At 41.4% G+C, this 25,069-nt stretch overlaps 1 protein-coding gene across 1 annotated transcript in view; it reads right to left on the bottom strand.

Moving 5' to 3' along the window:
- Positions 1-25,069, bottom strand: part of LOC132990050 (probable phospholipid-transporting ATPase IIA) — a 35,819-nt gene that overhangs the window by 2,934 nt on the left and 7,816 nt on the right. The window contains exons 5-27 of the mRNA XM_061058079.1: positions 24,377-24,435; positions 22,596-22,647; positions 21,397-21,491; positions 19,770-19,850; positions 18,755-18,830; positions 18,205-18,281; positions 17,851-18,011; positions 17,615-17,757; positions 16,413-16,525; positions 15,491-15,700; positions 12,755-12,916; positions 10,458-10,550; positions 10,237-10,320; positions 9,085-9,255; positions 8,018-8,116; positions 6,124-6,213; positions 5,690-5,834; positions 4,900-4,964; positions 3,586-3,741; positions 1,365-1,429; positions 1,050-1,158; positions 891-948; positions 363-566 (exon numbers count right to left, since the gene is read on the bottom strand). Coding sequence (XP_060914062.1) covers positions 363-566; positions 891-948; positions 1,050-1,158; positions 1,365-1,429; positions 3,586-3,741; positions 4,900-4,964; positions 5,690-5,834; positions 6,124-6,213; positions 8,018-8,116; positions 9,085-9,255; positions 10,237-10,320; positions 10,458-10,550; positions 12,755-12,916; positions 15,491-15,700; positions 16,413-16,525; positions 17,615-17,757; positions 17,851-18,011; positions 18,205-18,281; positions 18,755-18,830; positions 19,770-19,850; positions 21,397-21,491; positions 22,596-22,647; positions 24,377-24,435 — 2,568 coding nt within the window. The remainder of the gene's footprint in view (positions 1-362; positions 567-890; positions 949-1,049; positions 1,159-1,364; positions 1,430-3,585; positions 3,742-4,899; positions 4,965-5,689; positions 5,835-6,123; positions 6,214-8,017; positions 8,117-9,084; positions 9,256-10,236; positions 10,321-10,457; positions 10,551-12,754; positions 12,917-15,490; positions 15,701-16,412; positions 16,526-17,614; positions 17,758-17,850; positions 18,012-18,204; positions 18,282-18,754; positions 18,831-19,769; positions 19,851-21,396; positions 21,492-22,595; positions 22,648-24,376; positions 24,436-25,069) is intronic.

The following is a 25,069-nucleotide window of genomic DNA, read 5'->3' as shown; positions in this document are numbered from 1 at the left end:
ACGACCTTCTAGCGATGAGTCTGTTTCTTTGTAACCCGTCGTCAATGTGATAAAAAACATAAACCTTGGCAGTGCAAAGGAAACTAACAGGATGGTTGACATTTCCCCTTTGATACTACAGGAGGACAATTTTTCACTGCTCTGACCTTTAGCCTTCCTAATATTCAGCTTATTGTACACCAGAGGCGTAATATGAATAAGCATGTCCGCCCCTCACTGCGGAGTGCTGACGTATAATTTCAAGGTCGGCAGAAACACAAAAACATCACTGAGGCTGCAGCAAAAATAAAATGATAAAAAATCAGGCTCAGTGTGTCTAATATATGAGTTTATGTCCCTACTATACGATGGTGTTAACTCACCTATGAACTCGTGCAGGAAGACGAGCGAGGCGACGTAGCAGGCCAAGCTCAGCAGCTCGGCGACTATCATGAGCCAGTGCCACGTCTGGATGGTTAGAGCCACCATCAGCAGCTCCGTCAGGATCAGGGAGGTGAAGGAGATGGCAACGATATGGACGAACTCTGACTCGAAGAGCAGCAGCGCCCCGTACATGATGATGCTTCCTGTGGAGTTAAAAAGAGGGACAAACTCAGAAAGACAACGGGGCCCTGAGGAGATGTGACTTTCTAATTCTTGCTTGTTTTCCGTAATGATGGAATTATATTGGAAATACATTTTTTTTAAGGGACCGTCTATCCCAGACAAAAACCCCTTGATGTCCCAGTACACTTCCTAGAGGCACACCAATCTTTAAAAATAAGTGTTTGGTGACTCTATGATTCAGTATGTTTGCACTCTGTTGATCTTTGACTACTCGTTTCTATATACTGTCTTTTTTAATCTGTTTTTATTCTAGGTTATTATGCATCATTTAGACTCTTCCTTACCTTGATAAATACTTATTAAGACCCATATTAGAAATGTCTTGAAAGATAGCGGTCGTCCCTGTGTGAAGAAAAGAGCAATCATGTTTACCACTGTGCATTTAGAGTTCTGAATTCTAACGATTTCTGTCAGCTCAGTGGTCCCAGTGAGGGAATAAATACCTTTAAGAGATCTTTGTACAATTCAGGGTACAACATTGCCACCTCAGATTTAACGTCTTTGTCCAGCACCAGAGAGAAGACGGGGAACATGGTGTACACCGTGGAGTATCTGAAACAACAGTGTGGGGGGGGGGGACATGGTCCAGATAAAATGAGTTTCACACATTTCACTGTGTGTCAGAACAGTATTCAATATATTCAGATTTTCCCCCCTGCTCGCATTTCAACAGTCGAACACCCAGAGGAAATGCCATGGGAACAAGGCGGCCAAATGCTCTGTTGATAAGTCATCGTCATTCAGAGTTTGTATCTCACCCGATGATCAGGAATCCTTGGTAGAGTGGGACTGAAGCGAAGTAGAAAACAGAGCAGAAGACAGCCTGAAGAAACGGAGACAACCAAACTAGTTAATGAGAAATCTTTATGACATAAAATAACACTGCAGATGATAGAGGAGGAAATGAGGAGCACCACTTCCTGAAAACCAACTGATAGAAATAATAGCCAGGAGTTCTTTTTTTTTTTCATCATAGAAATGCAAAAAAAATCAAGACATAACATCGATCTAACTTTGCAACACACAAATAAAAAGGTTACCACACTCAAACACTGATATCCTCCTCTCTCTACCGCAGCACCCTGCCGGAGAGAGTGAAACCTCTCTGACTAATTCTAACTTGTGTCTTTAACATATGGCTGGTGCCGATATTGAGCCGTCAGCCTGTCATCCCGGCGGCCCCACAGCAGACGGGTCACAGCTGCGGCTGTGGTTGGTGTTAATGTGAGACATGCGGAGGAGGGCCTCCCTGAAACCCCAAAGTCCACCGTGCAGTGAGTCATGTGCTGTCCCTCCAGGCGGGGGCTGAGGTTGGACCGGGACATGGGAATGAGATTTTTGGACGGTGTTGTGTATTTTGTGTGTGAATGTGTGTGTTCGTTGAGGGGGGGCTCAGAAGGGCACCACTGGCTAAGTCCTCTGAGTCATCATGGTGCACTCCACCCTTCCATGACCACCCCTGAAACGTCTCCCTGCCTCACCCCAATCATTTCCTCCTCACATTTAGATTCTAGGTGTTGTGGATAAACATAACCCACGTCTCTCTGCCCACACCTTAACATAGCACACGTTCTTTTTCAGATGCTTTTATAAAGATTTTATGATTGCTTTGACTCACTGTGCAAAACACTTAAAGCTGAGGGCTAAACTTAACTTCTTCATCCTAGTGCAAGCAACTTTCAATGCTTACTCTAACCTGAACTAACAGCAAATGACTCAACAACATTTTGTCTTCTTTAAATGTAGGATTGATAGTCTCTGAAGTTTTAGACTATTATCCGTTATAAAAGAAACGCTGCTCTTTGAATACACAAAGTCAAAGTATCCATAAGCCGTTGTTATCACTTTAAACTGAACATTTGTACTGATTGCAGCATCATTTTGTGGGAGTTACATTTTCAATCTCAGTTTTGAGTCAAAGGGGAAACTTGCAGGTTTTCAACCAGTTAAGTATCACTCAAATCTTGATATTATACGTTAATGACCAATGTTTCAGTTCGCTCAGTGTTAACTACAAGACAAGCTCCCTGCTCATATAACAGCCAAACTCTGATTTTAATATTTTAACATAGGAGTCAGACATTCAGGGTTACTTGTGTGAGCTAGAATACAGTGTGGAGGAATTACTGCGTGCAGAAGACTGCTGCACGACTCCAGCCTGGGGACTGCTGGTGCGGCTGCTGTGGTAATTGAGCACATATGAAAACTGAAGTGGAGTCTTCCTGCTGCAGCGAATTTTATCAAACAAATGATGTGTTATCACTTTTTCATATTTTTCATTCATGTATTTACATGTAATCACCTAACAGAAGCACTGGTCAAGTCTATCCAATAGGGAACGGCCTTAGATAGGCCTTAGAAGGCAACTAGCCCAGGTGCCTTCTGGGTTATGAAGTTTTTGAACCGTTTAGTCAGAAGGGAATGAGAGCTCTTTTTATATTTTTCTGTCTGTGTAGCAGATTAAATTTTTATTTACACCTTTCTAACACATAGTTGATCTAGTTTTATTACAAGTCTTTCTTCCCTCTAATGTTCGACAGCATTATTTGATAAATTAATGACAATTTGGATTTATGCAAAACAATTAACATCATGTCCCATTCACACTTTGACACACACTGATGGCAGAGTCTGCTGTGCAAAGTGTCAGTATGTAAATCAGGATCTAACTTATCGTATTCACACATTTAAACACCTTTGTCAAAGCTAGCCTGAGTAATTTAGGGTCCAGTGTCCCACCAAGGACATATTGACCGCAGCAGCTGGGGATCAAACAGCCAGCCGTTCAATTAAGAGAGATTAACCCACTCTTCCACAGCACATGAGGACTTTTAACTCAGTATGATGCAGATGTTTCATGTTATGACAACACACCAGATTGGCAATTTATATACAGTAAGTAACTTCTATAATTTGCCATTCAACACACGATGGAGTTACATACTTCTTCATCAGAACCGTGTTTGAGTTGTACCCTACCTGCATGGTGCTAATGCACAAGCTCCTGTGGATGACGAACTGGCAAAGCGCTGCAGACCTTTTGTAGCTGTTCCGACCGTGGACCATGAGGAGACGGCCTAAATGTTTGAACTGAGTCACCGAGAAGTCTGCGGCCAACGAGGCCTGCTTTCCTTCCTGTCGAACACACAGCACAAGAGGGATGTGAGGACAAGCTGCAAGAAGTATTCACTGACCTGAAACGTTGACCTTTTTGGTTTAAAATGACAAACATGAAGCAAGTTCAACTGGAAACATAAATCTCAGATTGAAGGTGGAAAAAAACCTCCAAGCATGAAGTAAAAAAAACAGAATCCTTTCAGCATGTGAGCTGCAGATTTCAAGTACTGTTAATTCATCTGTAATAAACAGGATGCATTAGTCTTGTTATTAATTATTCTTCACGTTTTCTCCATTAGTCAGAAAATAGTCCAATACTCCAGATGATGGGCTTCATTTCTGACTTGCTCAAATACTACAACCCAACCCGGACCTTCAGGTCATCAGGTGGAGGTCTTCCTGCTGACCTGTGGTCCATCACTAATATATCTACTTTTAAAACAAAACATATCTATTCTCCTAAGCATACAAATAATTACTATGTTTAAATGTGTGTGTGTGTGTGTGTGTGTATGATCACTTGAGTGGTAACTGATGTTTTATTCATGACTGTGGAAACACTTTTTTATGTATTGTGTGTTTAACCATCAGAAGATAAGAATCTCGATTTTTACATAAATCAATATTTTCTGACCTCTACTGTACAAATTACATTTATATATTATTTGATTTTTTGTTTTTAAACATAGAAGTAAAACCATCACTATTTCTTCTAGTTGTGTCTCAATGATTCCAATCTTTACATTAAGCTAAGCTAACTAGCTGCTGTGTGAAACTTCATCTGTATAATAAGGTCTGCTAAGTGAATTATAACATTGTAACATAATAAGGGAGTTATATTAATCTTTACTTCTAAGTCTTAGCATGAAAATTCTCTGTATAAGTCAAATACATCTCCATAAGCGATTATTTCCGACGTGTATGAAGTCCGTGTCTGACAGTGTTGTGAGAAGTACAAAAGGTGTACTTCAGAGACACTCTTATACGTTCACTCGAGCACAAAAGCATCCTGTCATTATTGCTTCCTCTTCTCAGACAATAGATCCTCAAAAGAAAAAAAGAAAAAAGAGGAATCATCTGTCTCTGAACATGAGAGAGATCTTGACAGGAAACACAGAGCAACAGAATCTGTGAGAGCGGCACGTCAGTGTGAAGGGATGAGTTGGAGAGTCTTACTTTTCCCTCCACTCCCACGCCACAGTCGGCTTCCTGGATCATGCTGACATCGTTTCCTCCGTCCCCTAAGAGAAAAACAAAAGCCATCGAGGTGTCAGGCCTCACATCAGTGACTCACCGATACAAACTCTGAAAGAGAATTGTCCGAGCGTATTTCACAAGACACTCCCTTAGTGTGGCCTGATAAGTGATCAGAGGTACGGCCAAATTCATTAAAATGACACATTTGATAGGAATTTACCAGATAAATGCTTAAAGGGGCGTGGCCTCTGATATGATGCAATACAAAAGAGTGTAAAAACAACATTTATTAATGAAACACTTTGAGATTCAAGGCATCCAAACATGTAACCGAGTTCTTTTGTCTGCCAAGAAATTAAAATTGAAGTTAAAATTTGACTTCAGAGAGACAATATTAATTATCCCCCACACCTTGGGAATAAACAGAACTGTATATTAAAATGTTTGCATGTTTAAATCAGTGCTGCTCTTCTGATTTAATTGTTTGATTTAAGTGTTTGATTGATATTGATTAAGGATGGAAGAGAGCAGATTATGAACGAGGGTTTGAGGTTTGTGGCCGAAATGTGTTTTTAGGAGGATGTGGAAAAAGAGAAGAAGAAGAAGAAGAAGAAGAAGAAGAAGAAGAAGAAGAAGAAGAAGAAGAAGAAGAAGAAGAAGAAGAAGAAGAAGAAGAAGAAGAAGTGGTTAAATGGTGAAAAAGCTGAAATCTAAACAGTCTGAACTCTCCGATGAAAAAGCTGTTGGGCCGTTGATGTTTTCGACTCACCTACGGCGCAGGTGAGCTTGCCAGTGCGCTCCTGCAGCAGCTTGACTATCTGAGCCTTCTGGGTCGGGGTGCATCTGCAGCAAACCACAGCGGGACACTGGCACGCGAGCTCCATAAACTCGTACTCGTAGTATTTCAGACAAACCTGCAGGAAAAGCCACCGCAACGGACAGGTGAGCATCTTCAGACCGACACGCGTAACCGATCAAAACTGCACATCTCAACGAAAGACAGTTACAGTTTAACTCCTGCTGTGGATTAGAGAGAGAGAGTCTAACCACAGAGACCACTTCCAGAGCAGTGATATTATCATGCATCAAAAACAGAGTTTCATAAAGAGAGACGAGTCAGTTGGAGGAGGGTTACACACACACACACACACACACACACACACACACACGCACACACACACACACACACACAGAATGCTTTACCTCAAGCGAGTCCCCCGATATCACCAGCGCACAGTCGTGTTTTCTCCTGAAGGCATTGAGCTCCAGGTGGGCTTCCCCTCGGGTTGTCACCTAGGGCAATGACAACCACAGTCATGAATATGAATACACACACACACACACACACACACACACACACACACAACGATCAAAGATGACAATCTTGGCTGTGCATCCTGATTGCTATCAGACCGGTAGCTGTAAAGAGTGACACTGTGTTTTTGAATTCCTGCAGAACATGATAAGACTGATAAGGCCGGATGTTTGAACTGAAATATATCTACACTTCTATTAAACGAAGGCTTTTATCCAGTATACCTTTGGAGAATATCTGTCAGACTTTTTCTCTCCTGACAGTGATGGTGATAGAATAACTGTTTGAACATAGACACATTGTTGGAGGTTAACATGAGGACACAAACAAATGTTAGTGTTCTTACATTTGCATAAGTATTTTCTCTATTTGTTTTATCATTCTTTTTTTTGCCTTGATGACGATGAGCAGACACTTGAATATGTTTTTAATGTAACACTTCTTATATCTGGTTTGTCTCAGATCATTTTAGCACATTACTGCGGTCAATTCTCACCATCAACCTGTGAGAGACAACGTCAAAGTCACGACCAAAAAGTGAGTGTCAATTATCTGTGATCAATTTTTGGCCCCTGGTTACAATTTCTTGAAAATATTACTAAAAAAAAACCAAACAGATTTTTGTTAAATAATATCGTTATATTCACCAAAGTATTTGGAGAGAACCCACACAAGAAAAGGTGAGAACATGCAAACTCCACTCAGCGAGGCTCCTGTGTGACAGGGATTCAAACCAGGAACCTTCTCCAACCACTGCATCACCGTGCAGCCCCAATACAAAATATGATTTGCCTAATAATAAACTCATTAGGTATAAATGAAGTTCTTCTTATAAATGTTCAAATGGGAGGTTTCGAGCAAACTGTTCACACAATCTTGGGAAAAGTTGGAATGTAAACTGGGAGGGGAAGAAAAGCTCTGTATTCTAAAATCACCTGAGGTTCCTGACAATGGCGTCAGGTTCAAATATAGATTTAAACATTCTCCAAAAATGCAGCTCTGACAGGGCATGGTGTTAATCCGTCAACAAGAGCTATGCTCTGGAATGAATATCCTTCAACCGCTGACTATTCATACGTCAATCCACATCAGGACCCTAGTGGCCACCAGGAAACTAATCCAGATGTATGTGTTGCAGGCCCAGTCAGCACTCCCCCCGTCCACTGGGACAGGGGATTTTCAAGCCCTGCCAGCCATTGTTATTCCCTTCCAGTTAACCGCAGTTGTACGCAAGTTGTAACCTTCCTATATGGCAGGCGCTCCTTCTGCTCTGGCACGGCTCCAGAGGGGAAAGCAGGAGGGGAACTATCAAAGCCGGGGCGGTGAGAGTCAGAAAAGCTGCAAAACAAATTAGGAAGTGAGCCCTGTGGATGTTCCCTCTGGGAGTGGTTCAGCTGGTTTCTCCTCTGTGTGTGTGTGTGTGTGTGTGTGTGTGTGTGTGTGTGTGTGTGCGTGTGTGTGTGTGTGTGTGTGTGTGTGAGTGTGAGTGTGACCGAAGGCCTGTTTGTTCTCTTTGACAGTGGTTTGGATGCTTTCACTGGTGGGAGGTGATTTATTCAGCTGTAGATGTTGGCCTGTACTGCATGCATAGTTGTTGTGGGGCCGTATGACCACCAGCTCATGGGCCTGGGTCGCTCAGAGGATGGATGCCCGCAGGTCGACGGGGGTCAGGAAGCTGTCACCGCTGAAGTGAACTAGGATGAACCCTGTGGGACTAAAATCAACTACAACCCACTTCATAACATGGTAAGAGGAAGAAGGGGTCTTCATCCAGGCACTTACGGATCTGAAGATGTGGATGTCCTGGTTGCGGGTGATCAAATGGGCGTTCTTTGCGGTGCATGTGGCCGTTTCCAGCTTGTCTCCTGTCAGCATCCAAACCTACAAAGAGACCAGAAAGAAACGTCTTTTTTTAAATGCACATGATGATTGAAGAACAATATGCTTGAATCTGTTATGACATAAAGCAACTGTTTCTCCGTGTCTGTTAAAACAGTTAAAATAATCCAGACGCTGTTACAACTGTCCAAATCAATCAAACTGTAACTGCTGAAGAAATTAAGCAGAAAACAGAACACAAACACAAGGCGTAACTTTGATTATTTGCTGGATGTTTTGGATGTCTTACAGAAAGTCAAAGCAGAGTTTAAAATGCTGATTCATTTCATTCATGCCATTGATGTGCAGAAAAATAAAAAAATACTCATCCCCACAAAAATGTGGTCAAATATTTTCTAAGTGTGCCAACAAACCATCACTTCAAACTTAATTTACAAAGCATCAAAGATTCCCCACAGTCTTCTTTCATCTTACTTTGTAGAAGCATGAGGCACGTTTATGTATCTGGACATTAAAAACACATGTTCTAGTCTTACTATTATGTCTTTTCTTATTATTAGTATTATTTTTTCTTTCTAAATCTTAATTTATTTATTTTTTTCTCTTCGTACCTTTTCTTTGGATTTTTCTTTATTTTTATTTTATTTCATGTTGTATGTATTCTTGTATGTTTAAAAATATATATATAAAAATGTGCCAGGATGAACAAAATTGGGGATGAAATATGACAACTTGTAATGAAGTAAAACAGCCTGCAGTAAAGTAATAAAAAATAAATAAATAAATAAATAACTACTACAAAAACTACTTCAAGTGTGCCAACAAACCATCACTTCAAACTTCATTTACAAAGCATCAAAGATTCCCCACAGTCTTGTTTCATCTTACTTTGTAGAAGCATGAGGCACGTTTATGTATCTGGACATTAAAAACACATGTTCTAGTCTTACTATTATGTCTAAATTGTTGCTACTATGAGCTATGAAGCAATCCAGCCCCCCCCCTCGGACCTTGATGCCTGCATTGCGAAGGATCTCCAGCGTGGGCCTGACATCAGTCTGAAGCTGGTCCTCCACCCCGGTCAGACACAGCAGCTCCATCTCCATCTCCAGGCTCTCGATCACTGTGGCCACCTTCAGGGAGCGGTCGTGCACGCTGAGCTTGGCCTGTACATACCGTGCCTTGGGCGCAAGTAGGGAATTTTTTTTTATTAGTTTGAGAGGATATAATTCTGTGAAGTAAAATACAATCTTTGAGAGACTAAACAGGGTATCGAGAAAGAGAAGATATCAGCAAAAACTGTGTAAAATAGAAGCTTCAGAATCACAAGAAACACTCTGAATGTACAGAAAACTTCAACGGGGGATCCTTGCCCAGTGCGCAAACATGAGCAGATCTTTTCCCCACACTGAAGATGAAACGGTGTGCAGCATGAAACACACCATTCAACATGCACCGAGACGTCATGCTATCACATATCAAGCTACTCAAACAACCCCAGTATTTGTTTGCAAGCAGCCCCTGAAAACGTCAATGTTTTTTAGAAAAATCTGGAAATACAGCCGTGATCAATTGGTTAACGCCCTTCTTACGGCGCTCCAACTCCAGGGCAATTTGGGAATGAGATAAAGCGAAAACAATTTGAGGGTGACTCATACAGGAACACAAACTCTGTGTGTGACTCAGTCGGTGACTCACTGCTGCCCACCAGCTCTGCACACACAATTATACACTTCAGCGAGGGGCCTGGGGCTTGAAGACTGCAGGGGGAGGCAAGCCCTGCCCTGCTCAAACAATGAGTGGGGCCTGGGTGTGTGTGTGTGTGTGTGTATGTGTGTGTGTGTGTATGTGTGTGTGTGTGGGAGGGCGGGGGGCACGGGCTGGACCCTCTAATTACCAAACAACACACTCTGACATTTCCAAATACTTGAACATGTCTGCAGAACATATCATTCTGTTTTTTATCAGCCCGATTGGAGATTTTAATGTGAGTAAGAGAATGTCTCACATCTGTTGATATCTCTGAAGTTTACAGCTGTTACGGCTTCATCAAACACAAGACGGGGGGGGGGGGGGGGGGGGGGGGGGGGTGGGGGGGGTGGGGGGGGGCGAACTACATGTTAAACTGTTATCAGCCTGTTATCTCCTGAGCTGCCACTTACTTCAAAGTCTTGATACTGCTCCTCTGTCAGAGACTTCTTGGAGACCACCAGGACCCTGAGGCCTTCCCTCGCCATGTTTCCGCACTAGAAAACAGTCAGCAACATCTGGATTTAGCATGTCACAAAGTCTAATAATGTCTGAAGCTTCTATAACAGGTATTAAATCTCTGTTTTTTAACATCTTTATCATGTCTAAAGGGGGGAAAAAGAAGGATTAATACCTCCTCTTCCAGCCAGTCGTTATACTGCACGATGCCTGCCATCACCACATCAGCACCCTTCATGTAGAAAGTGATCTCTCCGTTGGATTCGTCCTAAAAAAACCAAAAACAAACACACAAGTGTATTCAGGATGAGACGAAATAGGAAAATAAACACTCCAGTGTGTTCCACTCAGAAAGGATTTCCAGTGTGTGCCCACGTGAGCGAAGGTGCACGTGCACTATTTTGTGATTCTGTGTTGCCTGGAAATGCGCAACTTATTTTGGTATCCTCACGGGGTTTCAAAAAAAAAATAAAAAAAAAAAACGTCTGAAAATATTTTCATAAGGAAGTTGACTTTTTAAAATCCCAGGCTTCCTTAGCGTTAGACCGGGCCAATACAAATAATATTAGTCATCAGAGTTAGTCACAGGTTAGTAAAGGTGAGGTTTTTCTCAGATAATATGCTTTAATACCGATCCTATTATCGGCTGTTTGTCTTGTTAAAGTCAGTGTACAGACCAAAATTACCCTCCTAGCAACAAGCACTGACCCACACTGTGTCTGAAGGAAATCACTCTTATTAATGAAGGGGAACTCCAGTGTTCATAAACTGTGGCTCTATTGTTTTATATGTTGTTGTATGAATGATAGGCCAAAGAAATGATTGCTATAGTAATAGAACTTTTAGTTAGGTTTACATGCTCTTACATACACTGTAAAAAACAACAAGTTATGGTAACTTGTAATTCATAGCAGGGCTGGGTATTTCCCACAATCCCATGATATGATGCGTACCACGAGAAAGAGGCCAGGATATGATACATATGGTCATATTCATTGATTTTGGATAATGACCTATGTCCTACAACAGCTGTTCTTTATTGTTGAGAATAACAGCAGAGTCATATTAAGGATCCTACAACTTCAAACACTTCACTTCAGGTCCTCAGAGATCCTATAACTACATTCAAATATTTAAATATTTAGTGTTATTGTGAACTGCACCATAAGTCAACGTGTATTTCAAAAATGTCATCAAAGCTTTGCATCCATATCGATTCTTTATCAATACATGTACAGTATTTGCAAGGAGCACGTGACGATATATTACCATATCGATATTTGAGCACAGCCCTGATTCATATTCACTTAAACTAGCAGTAAGTGTAAAGGAGACACCTAAGTATTTTATAGTTTAAGTTATCTCAGCGAATGTAAAGTGTTCCAACGTACAAAAACGATTGAAAGAGTTTAAAGGAGACACCTCATATGAAAGTTGAATCAAACATGAATATTTAACTATGTTGACATTATAGGATAGGGCTATTTGGAGCAGTGGTTACCTATAGCAACAATGACTCGGTAGGCTGTGGAACTGAATTGCCCTTCTGGGATTAATAAAGTTGTCTGAACCTGAATCTGAATCATCTTAGTTTAGTCATTAAATAAAAGGAAATACCGGGCTGATGAAACAACTGAAAGCTGGATTAACTAAAAGCTTAAAAGCACAACTTAGTTTGTCTAGGAAGGATCTTTATTTAGTTTTGAATTAATACAAATCCATCTCCACTTCATTTGTAAATTCAGTCAAGTTAAGATTTTAAGACACTAACCTTTTAAAGTTCAAACAACACGTTTTTTTTTTTTTTTTTTTTACAGTGTATGAATGTCCTCAAGGCAGCCAGACTCCATTGAGAAAAACTGTTATTTTTTGAGCTTCCAGGAAACCTGAATTGCCGGCCTGATGCTGCCTTGATCGGTTAGCTTGTTTGTTTTATTGTCTGACTCTGGTGTTTCAGAGGGTTAACTCACATCAAACACAACGCAATAGCACAAACACACTAAAGAATCAAGCCAATGATAGACCAGCATTGCTGCATGTTGTGCAAAGTAAAATGACTGTTTTCGTCGATGGCGTCTGCTGGCTTTGAAGAGAGTGCTGTAATGACTGTTTGTGGTTAAAAAATCTGATCCTAACTTTAAAAAAAGATTTCTTCAGAAACCTTTTCTGTTATTCTGTACTGACAGGGTTTTTTTTTTTTTTTTGCAATCTAAACATGTCAGCGGCAAAAACAATCACTTTCAGATTTTCTTTTTTCTATCCACACATGTGGTAGCCATGTGTGTCTAAGGCCACTCTTAAAGGGGATTTAAAAACCTGCATTTCCTGTTTGTCATTTAAACCCACAAATAAGTAAAACTGTTTTAAAAGCTATTTTGCAAACTAGGAATTTAATTTCTTCAAAGTGAGAGGAAAGCAAAATGCACACAATGTAACTTCTGATGACTAAAACAACAACACCTCAGCACTCACTCGCACTATGATGCCCATCCTCTTGCTCTCATAGGTGAAGGGGAATATCTGCAGGATGGTGAAGTTCAAGATTTGTCCAGTAGGGGTCCGCAGCTGTATGGAGGACTGGTCTCTTCCCACCAGAGTCAGACCGACACTCTCAGTCCACTGCACCAGCGACACCTATCAACAACACATAGTAAAAGCTTTAGTGGGGGGGGGGGGGGGGGGGGGGGGAATGGTGCTTTTAGATTCATGTTATAGCTTATATCTAATGTTTTAGCAACACATTTTGTCATCCAGGTGCACACAGCAAGAGGAGAAAAGTAACTCTGCTCAGGGTTTTTATTATTCTATCATCATGGTAAAGCCATTATATCAATATGATGTTTTCTTGAGTTACAAAGAAAACAGTGAAGGCCACTTTGGGCCGAGCGGGATGTCAGAGCTCACAGTGACTTAATCAATAGCGCAAGCTCTTTCAGCACTCGAACACTATTGATTGATAAACGAGGGAAATGTTCATGTCTCCACTGAAAATATAGTTTTTTGTTTGTTTGCTTCTTTCTGAAGGACACAGCAGATGACATCCATTAATGACGCTAAGCTAACGTGTATGTGTGTGTGTGTGTGTGTGTGTGTGTGTAGGAGTGTGTGTGTGTGTGTGGAGAGAAATGAAGGGGAGACGACATCGCCCGATACCTTCCAGACCAGACGCCAAATCACATACCTAATCCGTCAAACATCTTCTGGCAGGTCTAATAGCAGAGCGGGCCAAATGAACCGAGGTGAAAGAAAACAAACAACTTACCGATTTTTCAAAAGTGGATTTCAGAAACGTAAAATTTTTAAGGTTTCGAAATGACTTATTTTGGAAAGAGATGATCATGCAGTCTGGCAATGCCTGACTGGGAAAGCTTTGAACGTCAGAAAACTACCATAAAGTTTGTCATCCAGGTTTGGGGAAAAATGAAGTTTGATCTTAGTCACAGTCTACAAATAGTCACTGCGAAGGCATTTCTGGATCTGGTATTTAACCACCACGACGGCAGCACCACCTTGTAATAGCAGCGTCTGGGTTGGCTGCAGATTTTGAAAACGGCTGGATTCAGTCGGTTTGACGCAAAACCCACCGCACGGCTGACACGTTCTTTTATGAGCTGTAAAGCAAAGTGATTCAGAAAAGAACTCTCCTGGGTGAATCACACATAATGTAGGTCACATTTCAATAGAAGATGAGACTAACTTTCAAATAAGAGGAGAGAATAATTAAAGTATGCCTTAACATTATTGGTGAAACCATGCAACAGTCACTGATATTGTGTCCATGGTAGGTCAAAGCCAAAAACCAGACCTATATTAAGACTTCCTGAGAGTGGTAGGAAAGCAAACTGAATCTCGACCTAGATTGAACAGATACAAAGCACCATTCAGGGCTCTGCTTCTTCAAGAACAAACTGTTAAGACTTTCATCCCGAGAAGAAGAAGAAGAAAAAAAGAGTTTCCTCCAACAATATCAACCGCAGATATTTAATCACAACAGCTGTCCTGCGCTCTATTGAGCAATGTTATCAAAGAGGAAACTCAAAAGGGCAGAAGTGCAACGGGCTGGGGAGCACATTAAGGAAATCCGTATTTATGCTGCAGGAAATGGATCGAGTCAAATTCTGCAGTCCTCCTTCCTGACGTTCAAAGAATATACAAACAAATCGTGGACATAAATGTGGAATGGGCGTTTGGCTTTGTGGATGTTCCCTCTCGACACTCGAGAGATAACGTACTCGACTGTCACACTCCTCCATCCTGAGATCGGTAGTTTGTTTGTTTCGTTGATTTGGATCGCCATGAGCTTCAGCGTGAGATACACGGGTTACACAGTTTATGTTCTGATCAGAGAATTTGCACAAACAAGTTATTGATCAAAATGCTCAAACTGGGGAACTCGTACCTTGAGCTCTTATCTCTCTCCTCTCTCTCTCTCCTCTCTCTCCTCTCTCTCTCATCTCTCTCTCCTCTTTCTTTCCTCTCTCTCTCTCTCTCATCTCTCTCTCATCTCTCTCTCCTCTTTCTTTCCTCTCTCTTTCATCTTTCTCTCATCTCTCCTCTCTCTCTCTCTTTCATCTTTCTCTCATCTCTCCTCTCTCTCCTCTCCCTCTCTGTCTCTCTCCTCTCTGTCTCTCTTTCCTCTCTCTCTCCTCTCTCTGTCTCTCTTCTCTCCTCCCTCTCTCTCCTATCCCTCTCTTCTCTCTCTCTCTTCTCTCCTCTCTCTCTGACTCTCTCTGACTCTCTCCTCTCCCTCTCTTCTCTCCTCCCTCTCTCCTCTCTCTCTCATCTCTCTCTCTTCTCTCCCTCAGTTACTACCCACATCTTTTCCTGGGAGCTCCTGAGCTCTCTTAGGTTCCTCTTTTACTGCTTTTTGTAAAGTGCCTTGAGATAACACTTGTTATGAATTGGCGCGACACAAATAAAAATGTATTCACTGATATCTTCAATTCCCTGCGCCTTGTACATAGCTTAATATAATTATTAATCTTACTTTCACTTGGTACTTATTGCTTAAAACGTCGATATCAGAATCTGCCATCGGCTGAAATGTTCCTTTAAGATCGGTATTATTATATCGATATTTGTAACTTTCATATTGTTATACCAGTAGAAGCCGGTTGTCTCAGTCGCCAATGAAGCGTTCATCCCTTTTGTTGATAACACAAAAACTGGACCAGTGAGTGCGTCATTCTGTGCGGCCGGCCGTCGTACCTCATCTGGGCTGGAGGCCTGGTAGACCCTGCACGTGTCTTCGTAGTGCTGCTCGGCCTCGGCCTGGTCCGTCACCCCGTTGGACTCGTACACGGGCGTCACGTTGTGCACCAGGGCGATGGCCTTCACAGCCTCGTGGACTCTGCTGCTGATGGTCTTGCGGACCTTTGTAGCTGCTGGAGCCCTGGAGGCCGGGAGGTCATGGGTGGGCTGGAGAGAATAAGAAGCAGATCTAAAGGATATTGCATAGAGGGTCTAAAAGAGAGATATAACACCATCCTAAGAGAACGTTTTCAATATGGTCAAGCTTGTTTGAAGAGTGGGAAGCAGATGTTGCAAAATAAAAAAAAACAGCGAATAATGTGACCAATAAAAAGTAAGTCGTATAAGTGACTTAAAATGTTCATAGTTTGTTTTTTAGTTCAGCTCCACAGATTTTAACTTATTTTCACATCAAAAAGACAAATAAATGAAGACGTGCAGGTTTCAGTCAGAGTAACTAGCCGCTTTGCTCTCCCCCCGTCTCAATCATTGCCGCCATAGTGGCCTGTAAACATAACCAGATGTGCAAAGTAAATATGAACACTTTGGCCTCTGCATTGTGGCCTCGCTATTTTTAGAAGGCCGTGCGTTCCGGGGGTTAATGGTAGCGTCATTAAAGAAGTCCGGTCAGTGCTTCGCTTGTGGGCTAATCCTGTTTCCTGCTTCACTAACCTCTGGTGTCAATGGGGGACAAAGGGTGTCATCTGAGGTCAGGAAGCATTCAACCAAACAATAATCACAAACTGATATGTTTCCCACAACAATGCCTTTGTCTGTTTGCGTTACCCTCCGCAAAGATTTAGGAATTTCAACTTTTTTTGTTTTGTTTTTTTTAACATTTTGACTCATTTTCAGTTTTTCTTCTCTCTGCGTTTCTCACCTGTGTGTAGGCGCTGAACACATGGCTCTGCACTTCATCCATCGAGTCCATCCCATATGCCACGGTTCCAAGATGGAGGCGCCTGAACACCATCTCATTTTGAGTGAGAGTTCCTGGTGACGATCACATAAAAAAAAAAGACAATTTAGAATCAATTTCAAGATGAACTCAAGCATCATGTCACAGATCTGCATACATCCCGTCCATGTAAACATGATGTAAACACAGCTCTGACAACAGTACAGCTGGCAGGACTTACTTACGGGTCTTACTTACTCACTCATTGTAGACAGTCAGACTCAGAAAGACATTTACACAGAATAAACTTGATTTCTGCTGTTTTGATGTGTAAATTTCACAGAGATTTTCGCAGAGATTTAATGTTTGGGTATCATTCTGTGTGGTTTACCGAGTCTGACCATTCAACAGCCATAGCATTCATATCCCATCTGTGCACAGTAAGCAGTTTGCAGCTGTTAAAAAACAGTAAGACACATGTTTTTTTTTTGCATTGGTATTGGTCTGTACTAAAGTCTAGGTAAAAGTTTTCTTTTCTTTTTATAGTTTGGATGAGATCCATTGCTTGTTGCATTGATGTGTAAAATATTTTCTCCTTATTTCACACGTTGGATTTACCAAACATGAATACGTGTCCTTAAATAGAGTTTGCGTTTCACATATGGTGATTGGGCCAGAGGCCTCCACCTCCGTATCCTCACACTCACTTTAAAAGCATTTTCCGTCAGTGTATCAGAAAAGACCTCGGGGGGGGGGGGGGCTGGCACGTACATTAGCCCCGACCTGCAGACCCCACCGGCCTCCTCGAGCTCTGGACGGGGAAATGGCCGATCATTTTTATTGGGCTTGAGAGCTATAAATCTGACGTGTAGCACCTCGCGCCTGAGGAAGTGCACTGGAGGAGGTGTTGTGCTCTGGAGGTGTGTACGGATGAGAGACTTTGGGGCTTTTTTTTTATGATTTAAGGACCCAATAAGTAGCAGGTCTGCAGGAGCAAGAAACCCCAACCACAGAGAAACCCCCACTAGGGTAGGAAACGACTTAACTCTGTCCTTCTGGATACTTCCACAGCACAAATCCCCTGCATCATAACCTCTTATTTAATCTTGTGCGGTTCTTTTTTGGCCACACAAACAGAGGCAGTTTCGCTCTGCTTTCATGAAATGCTTTGCCCGGAGTCTAACCTGTTTTGTCCGTCAGCAGGTAGGAGATGCGTCCGAGCTGTTCGGGTATGGTGCTCGCCCTCACCATCGTCCCGGGGATCTTGGAGTCTTTTTTAATCATCCAGCTGAAAACCATCTTTCCCATATCCAGATTGACACGCAAACTGCATCAAAAAAACAAACACTTAATTAGCTCTCCTAAATACACAAGATCCAACACAAGAGACGACTTGGAATCAGTGAGTCTCGAGCCGCACCTGATGGGCACGATGTGAGAGAAGAGCAGTATGAAGCGAAAGATCTGGAGGTACCAACGGCCAGCGAAGTGCTGCAGGGCCACCATGACCAGCGACACCACCACCAGGGCGACAAACAGGATCTTAGTCAAACAGTTCACCTCCAAGTCAAACAAACCCACCTAAGCAGGAGGAACAGAAGCAAACATTATGAGTCATATCAACAGAAATGCTCCGTTTGTATTTATTGTGAAGATTAAAGTAAATCAACAAAACTAAGAAAAAGTGAAATAAGTCACAAGACGATATCTTTAACTCAAAACACAAACATATCCTCGTACTCGGGTCTTCAGGCTCTGGTGCACGCTACTGTACCTTGTGCCGGGGGTTGGAGGTGTTCATGACACTGCGCAGCTCCCTGCCTGTGTAAATCACAACCCCCACCACTGTGCCTTGAGTGAGGGGGGGGGAGAAAAAAGACGTTAAAAAAGAAAAAAAAAAAAAAAGCTGCCGCAGGTCAATTTAATAAAAGCCACCACATAAAACATAGTGTGTCAAGAAGATGTTTCCCAGACTTATAATAATGACAGGGGTAGACTTTTTCAAGTGAATTAATGTCATTAGGAATATAGGAGGCAGGTTTAATGGATTACATACGATAGCATGGCTTAGAGTGGATCAGGTCTGCTGTGGAAGAAGCACCATTTTAACCATTTTAGTTAGCTGCCCCGGAGCTGTTTATTAATGTCTGACTACCTCGTTAATTCCTCTGTGTGTGTGTGTGAGGATAAGTGTGTGTGTGTGTTTGGTTAGACAAGTCATCAGATCAACAGTCGTGAAGGAAGCAATGCAACTGCACGCTAAGAGCAAAGGCTGGCCCTCGCTACTTCCTGGCTATTAGCTGCACCAGCTGTCAGATATTTACCAGAGGCAACAACGGTGCTGGCCCACAGGGTGTTCTCAATGCTCAGACTTTCATTAACTGGAGGGTCGCCGTCTTCCTGTAACGGTTGAGACAACAGTTATACAGCATGGTGAGGAGGAGAGGCAGAAGGGCATTCAATAAAAAAAAAAAAAGAAGGTTATCTTTGTTAAATAAACATGAAGTGAACACAGAGCCAGTTTTTCCATGACACCACAGCCCTGTTCAGACATGACAGAGTATGAAACGTCACTGGATTTAGCTTTAGGTAAAGTGAAGGGTTTTTACTCAGACTAAGACGTCTTTTTATTTATGTTTCAAGGCGGACAATTTATGCTCAGATCCAACTTTCTCTCACCACCTATTTACCTATTCCAAATTCAGCTGCCTTTTTGCATAATATCCTAAAGGGTCAGCGGCGATTCTAGAGTCTGTAAGTCTCAATTTGGGGGGCCCTCCAAGTTCATAACCATCATGTCTGCCAGAGTCCCGACGCTTCCTCCTCTTCCTCTTCTTCCCTGTTTATTTTTTCTCTCCGGTAGAAGGATAATTCCTCTTCTTTTTTTCTTTTTTTGGCTTTCATAGACAAACTCTGGTTCTCAAAGCAATAATGCATGCAACACTTAGCAGGGCAACGAGAGTGAGTGCTGTCAGATGGGGCCCTCTTAGGGAGGTCTCCTACTGTCATTGCAAAATTTGTACATCTTGGGCCACTGCTTTGGTTAACAGTTTGCGAGCAATCAGGGGGCCCCTAATGGTCTGGGGCCCCAAGCAGTTGCCCGCCTTGCCTGTTGACAAGCAGCGCCTCAGTAAAGGGTGCAAGCCATGTATGGTATGAGCTCCGAGTCTCCAGCAGGAGGTTTAGATCACCTTAGGCTTAATCCAACAGGAACAAACATTATTTTATCACTCAAGCCGTCCTGTTTGTCCTGTTCCTGGTTTTGATTTGAATAGATTGGGGGCGTCATGTCTTAGAGGGGGCTTCAGTGTCATAGTGAACAGCTGCATTAGCACTCACCCTGGTGAAAGTTCCAACAAAGTTATGGATGTCGATGTTGGGTTCTTCTACGTACACGTACGATCTGATTTGAAGAAGATCCTGATAGACAGCCAAAAAAAAAAAAATGGTTATGGACAAAAAGTAGACATGTTGACTGCTGCCTGGATGTGAATATCTTTTCAAAACCTGTAAATATAATGTGTAGATACTGAAACACAAAAATGTGACTTAAACAGTCAAATTTGATTGAGAAAACCACTTCCTGTCACACACTATGTAATTATCTCTGATCCTTTTTTTTTTTTACTTAGCAGTTTAATGTATTGCATTTACCGCCTATGCAGCTCCGTTGTTTGCTCAGTGGTTTTTTGCATGCAGGCTTCACTTGAAGCTATAATCAGTAGGCAAACTGCTATGACACATTTTAAACAAATACATATTACAGACTTGTTTGACAAATATGGCCCTCTTTTATTTTGAATAACTTGTGGATCCTGAGGCACATATTGTATTCTCTTAAAAAAAAAAGATAAACAAGAAAAACATCTCGTCTCTGTGAGCGTCGAGAGCAGGAGATGACAGAAGCAGCACAGTTTGGAAAAAAAAGCTGCCGTTAAGGGTTGAGTTAACCCCGGGCTGCAACTGACAAATATTGTCTTTACAACTGATGATGATTATTAACCTACTTTTATCAGTCGATCTTTAAGTCTACAAAATCAACAATCACAATTTCCTCAAGCTCATCTTCAGCTTTGCAATGTTTAGTCCAAACATCAGAACAAAACCAGAAAAACACACACACAAGACGGTTTAGAAAAACACCACATTTTTACATAGATGATTGATTTTTAACTGATCGTTTTTAAAAAGTTAACTAGAGCCCGACCAATTTATCGGCCGCCGATATTAGCATATCATGTGACTATCAGTATCGGCTACGTTCATTACTAATTTTAATATAGCCAATTTTTAAATGTCTAAATTAGAGTTTCAGTGCACTGTCTTTATTCTGACTATTAAAGGATTTTGTTCAACTGTAAAAAAAAAAAAAAAAAAAATTCTCTTCATTTTATATTTTTTTGATAACAGCATTGAGGGATCTGCAAAAAAAATGTGTTTATGTCTATCTATCTTTTAAGACGGATGATAGATCTAAAAAATATATCGGTCTATAAATCGGTATGGGAACTTTTCCTCTTCCTAATATTAGTATCGGTCGGGCCCTAAAGTTAACCATCATCAAAGGTCCAAATCAATTCCCTCTCAATAAATCAATCAACTAATAATCTAATCCCTTCAGCTCGAGAACAATAGATCATTTTGCAGATCTGTCCACCTCGGATAAGAAGATTTCTTCCTCAGGAGTAGCAACAGTCTATAACCATATGTAACCATCAATAAAATATCACCTTTTTAATTTGTTTATTAAGAAATTTGATGATAGTGTTTTTTTTAATCTTTTGACTGGATGACAATTTCTGCATAAATATCTGCCTTTGAAAAAATCCAACTTTACACAGAACTCTTCATGAAGAGTGACCTGAGGTTATCCTTTAAGTTTTTATTTTTTCACAAAATAAAAGGCAATACATTAAGTTTCTCCCACATCTTGTCTTCATTTCTACTGTTCATTTTATTGACTCACTGCAGCGGTTGGCAGCCTCTGCGTGCAGGCCACTGGGAGGCGTAGTTTCCAGTCCGTCTCTCCATCCAGCTGGTCAGTCCTCAGGAAACAGGAGCCTGGGGAGGAGAGGACAAGAGCTGCCACTATTGGAAACACTTCCACCCCTAGGGGGCAACAATAGATTGTCTTTAACTTTAAAAAGGAGGCACATTAAAATCTCCATTCCTGATTGAACAAATCACTACATCTCTGTTTCAACGGCAGGATTACCGTTTGACTGCTGCTGGGATTATTTGCTCTGACACAGATCTGTTGCAGGTTTGCAGAAATATATGACAGACGTGCATTGACATACTGAAGCATGGTATCACAAATGGAAAGGAGCTACTTTTGTGAATGGGACAAAGCTGCATATTACTGCTGGTATGGAAGCAGAGGCATCCACCCAAAAACCCTTCCCCCCACAGGCCTGCATGCGTCATCCTGCCCAAAACGCCCAACCCTGGCCTAGGCTCTTCATAATTGACCTAATGGCCTCCACATGGAAGAGAGATAACCCAGCTCTATTTCCAGTAAAACAAAGCTGTTGTTTTTTCTTCCCCCGACAGGAAGAAGCAACAACAACAGCAGCATGCATGCAGCTCCTCCTTTCAGAGCCACATTTGGGTTTTGTGATGGTATAAATAAAGCTTCTTCGTGCGATGGGATTTTTTTTATGAGCTGTGCCTCCGGGGGTTTGTTGTTTTAAATGGACTTAAGTGTAGTTTGTATATGTGCAAATAAAGGCTGCAAAAAGCACATCAGTGGAGTTGGTTCTATCGCACAGAGATCTCGTCTTAATCCATATTTGATTATTCAGACGAGGCCTCCTCCTCTGATGTCTCTTGTTTTACTCTCTGAATTTGATTTTTATGTCCCTGGATTTTCCTTTGTTATCTTCTCATTTGAAAGACAAAAAGGGAGTCATGGACAAAGATGAAAAGAGAACAATGTTTAGTCTGCAGTGTCCGTCTCACCTCCACATAACATGGAGTAGGAACTTTTTGAGTGATAGTTTAGTACTGGACCCAATTACAATTTAGACATTGTAGCACTTCCTGCCCCGGCTCAGGGCTAATCCCTGCATCTCAGCGCCCTTTTAAACAAGTCATTTCCCCAGACAGGCAGCCCGGCCGCCGGCCTGTTGTGGAGATCTGGATGAATGACCAGCAGATGTTTACCATTTCTTTCAGAGGTCCTTAAAAAGATCATGTCAGCAGGAACACGCTGGTTCTACAAAGAGAAGAGAAAAAAAAAAAACATGAGTTCAACATCACTTCCTGATCCTTCACCCTCCCCTCATCGGCTCTTTAACTGTAGAAACGTTAAAGACTTTTTCATGTGTCACATTACCAAACAGCCAGTCGGTCAAAATAATAAAGCCCTACTGCAAATCATCCTGTCGAGGCCTGGACGGGACCCTGGCATGAGTATTGCACTCTGCTCAACATGGTCCCTCCACTACACTGGATAAACATCACATTTACACTGCAAGAAAACTCAAATCTTAGCAAGTGTATCGTTCTAAATCCTCATCAAAACATCTAATGACATTTAAATATAAGCCAAGAGCAAATAAACATCTTATCTCCTCAATGTTTTATATGAGGACTTTAATTTATTGTATACTAGTGTTACATGTTGTCCTGTTGTGTGCAAGTTACATTTACTTTAGTAGGTTATTGGATACGTGCTATTACTAATACCTGTTTAATTTTGTACATTGTTATGTCTGCTGAATGCTGCTACTAGTCCATCCTGCGTGATATGCATTTCTTTTTTTACATTAACCAAATGCTGCTTTCTGTGTATCCTGCATGGTTTATGTATTTTCACCTGTGGCTTCTTACCTGCCTGCTTCATTACTGTCATGATATTTCTATTTGTAGCTTTTAGCAATGTTTGAATTCTTTCAATCTGAGCCTTTTATGAAAAATAGCCGGAGACAACTGATGAAAATTAGCCTTTTGGCATATTTACATAAATGTTTATTAATATGCACTGTCCCTGTAAATTCAAAAATATATATATTACAAGCAAAACTGTTACGTTTCTTGAAATGAGATGAACTGTCCTTCATGATGTGATGACTTATTTCAAGAAACTTCATCAGTACTTTTTGCCTGCTGCCTGGCAGAGATTGTCATTACAAGCAATTTGAGCCTTTTTGTCTTGTAATATCTTAAAACCAGATGTTTGTCTGGACTCGTCAGCTGAATTTGGCTTGTATTAAGTGTAATTACATGTTTTAGACCAGGAATTAGACAGACACGTTTGCTAACATTTGAGTTTTTGCAGTGCACTTCACATGCACGGCTTCTCAAAAAAGTGGAGTGTTGCATGGATTCTTGCTAAGAGGTCAATAAAGGCTAACAAAGATGTATTATTATTGCCTTCTCCGAACTCAAAAAGCCCCCTCTGTGTGTTTGCTACTTACTTCCCCTCTCGCTCTTTTATGATTTGTAACCCCCACATAACTCTAAATCACTCAGTCATATTAGTGAAACGTGTGGGACAACATGTGTGACCTTTCCTTCAGCTGCTCCTAAATGAGTGATTCAGGAAGACGCCCAGAGTTGGAAACTGAAGACAGGACTCACTTCTCATATTTCATGCACAAAGACCCCAAGAGGGACATGAGAGATTCCTTTCAAACTCAAGCTAACTTAGATATTTGAAACGTTTAAATTAAAGATATCAATAAATGCTGCGTAATTGAATTTGTGTTTAGGATCCAATTAAAGGCCTTTATGTTGGAGTCTGTCGTGTGTGTATTGAGTTTGACAGGCTGAGTTCTCAGCATTGATCACGAGATTACAAAATCTTTACTAACTCTTTTCACCTCAGTCACCAGAGGAGCACAGAAGATTAGCATCCTTACTTGCTTTTGTGTAAATGGTAGCTTCATAGAACGTAAAAAATAAATAACATCTACACCCTTCCAGGTGTTTTTCTTACAAACCTTTTCCACGATTATAAGATCTCCAACTTGAATGCCACTGCTCTTAACCTTCACCGTGCCTGCAAAACAGAAAACATTTGGAAGTAAATGAAGTGTTTCAATGATTTGAGTATTGTTTGATGGGTTGAATATGCAAAAAAATATATATATAAGGAATTCAAATGTGCAATCCCTTCTTTAATACAACAGTAATGTTCAGTTATCAATGGAGCTGATCCTTCAGAGATGAGGTTTAAGACACCCACACAAAGTTGTGCCGTGTGGTTTAAATCAAATCTGACTTCTCTTTGGGTGAACTGTCGTCCTGCGTGCCTCATCACTCACCCCCTTGTGAATTTAGGAGAAGCAATTTTCCTTTGCACATTTGCACAAAAATGCCGGGGGAGTCGAGCCTTTTTCTCTCATTTCAGTCGGAATGAACGGGCAAAATTGTTTGGAGGAGATCACTGACCCCTGACCTCTGCTCTGACCTCTGGGCTTTGCATGTGTAAGACATTAAAGCAAATTAATATTGCTTTGCATTCGGGGCTCAAGTGACTTCACAATAGTCATCTCCTCCACAAAGCCGCTAGAAGATGAAGATTTATATATGAAAATATATTCATGCCAAAACCCTCGATATATATGCTTAGAGCCTGTGAGGAGCTTTTGGTTTGTGGTGATTTTAGCGCCCCCTGTAGACAAAGCAGAACC

This window comes from Labrus mixtus, chromosome 15 (assembly GCF_963584025.1).
Source record: "Labrus mixtus chromosome 15, fLabMix1.1, whole genome shotgun sequence".
NCBI lineage: Eukaryota > Metazoa > Chordata > Actinopteri > Labriformes > Labridae > Labrus > Labrus mixtus.
This window is presented reverse-complemented; position numbering and strand designations above follow the sequence as displayed.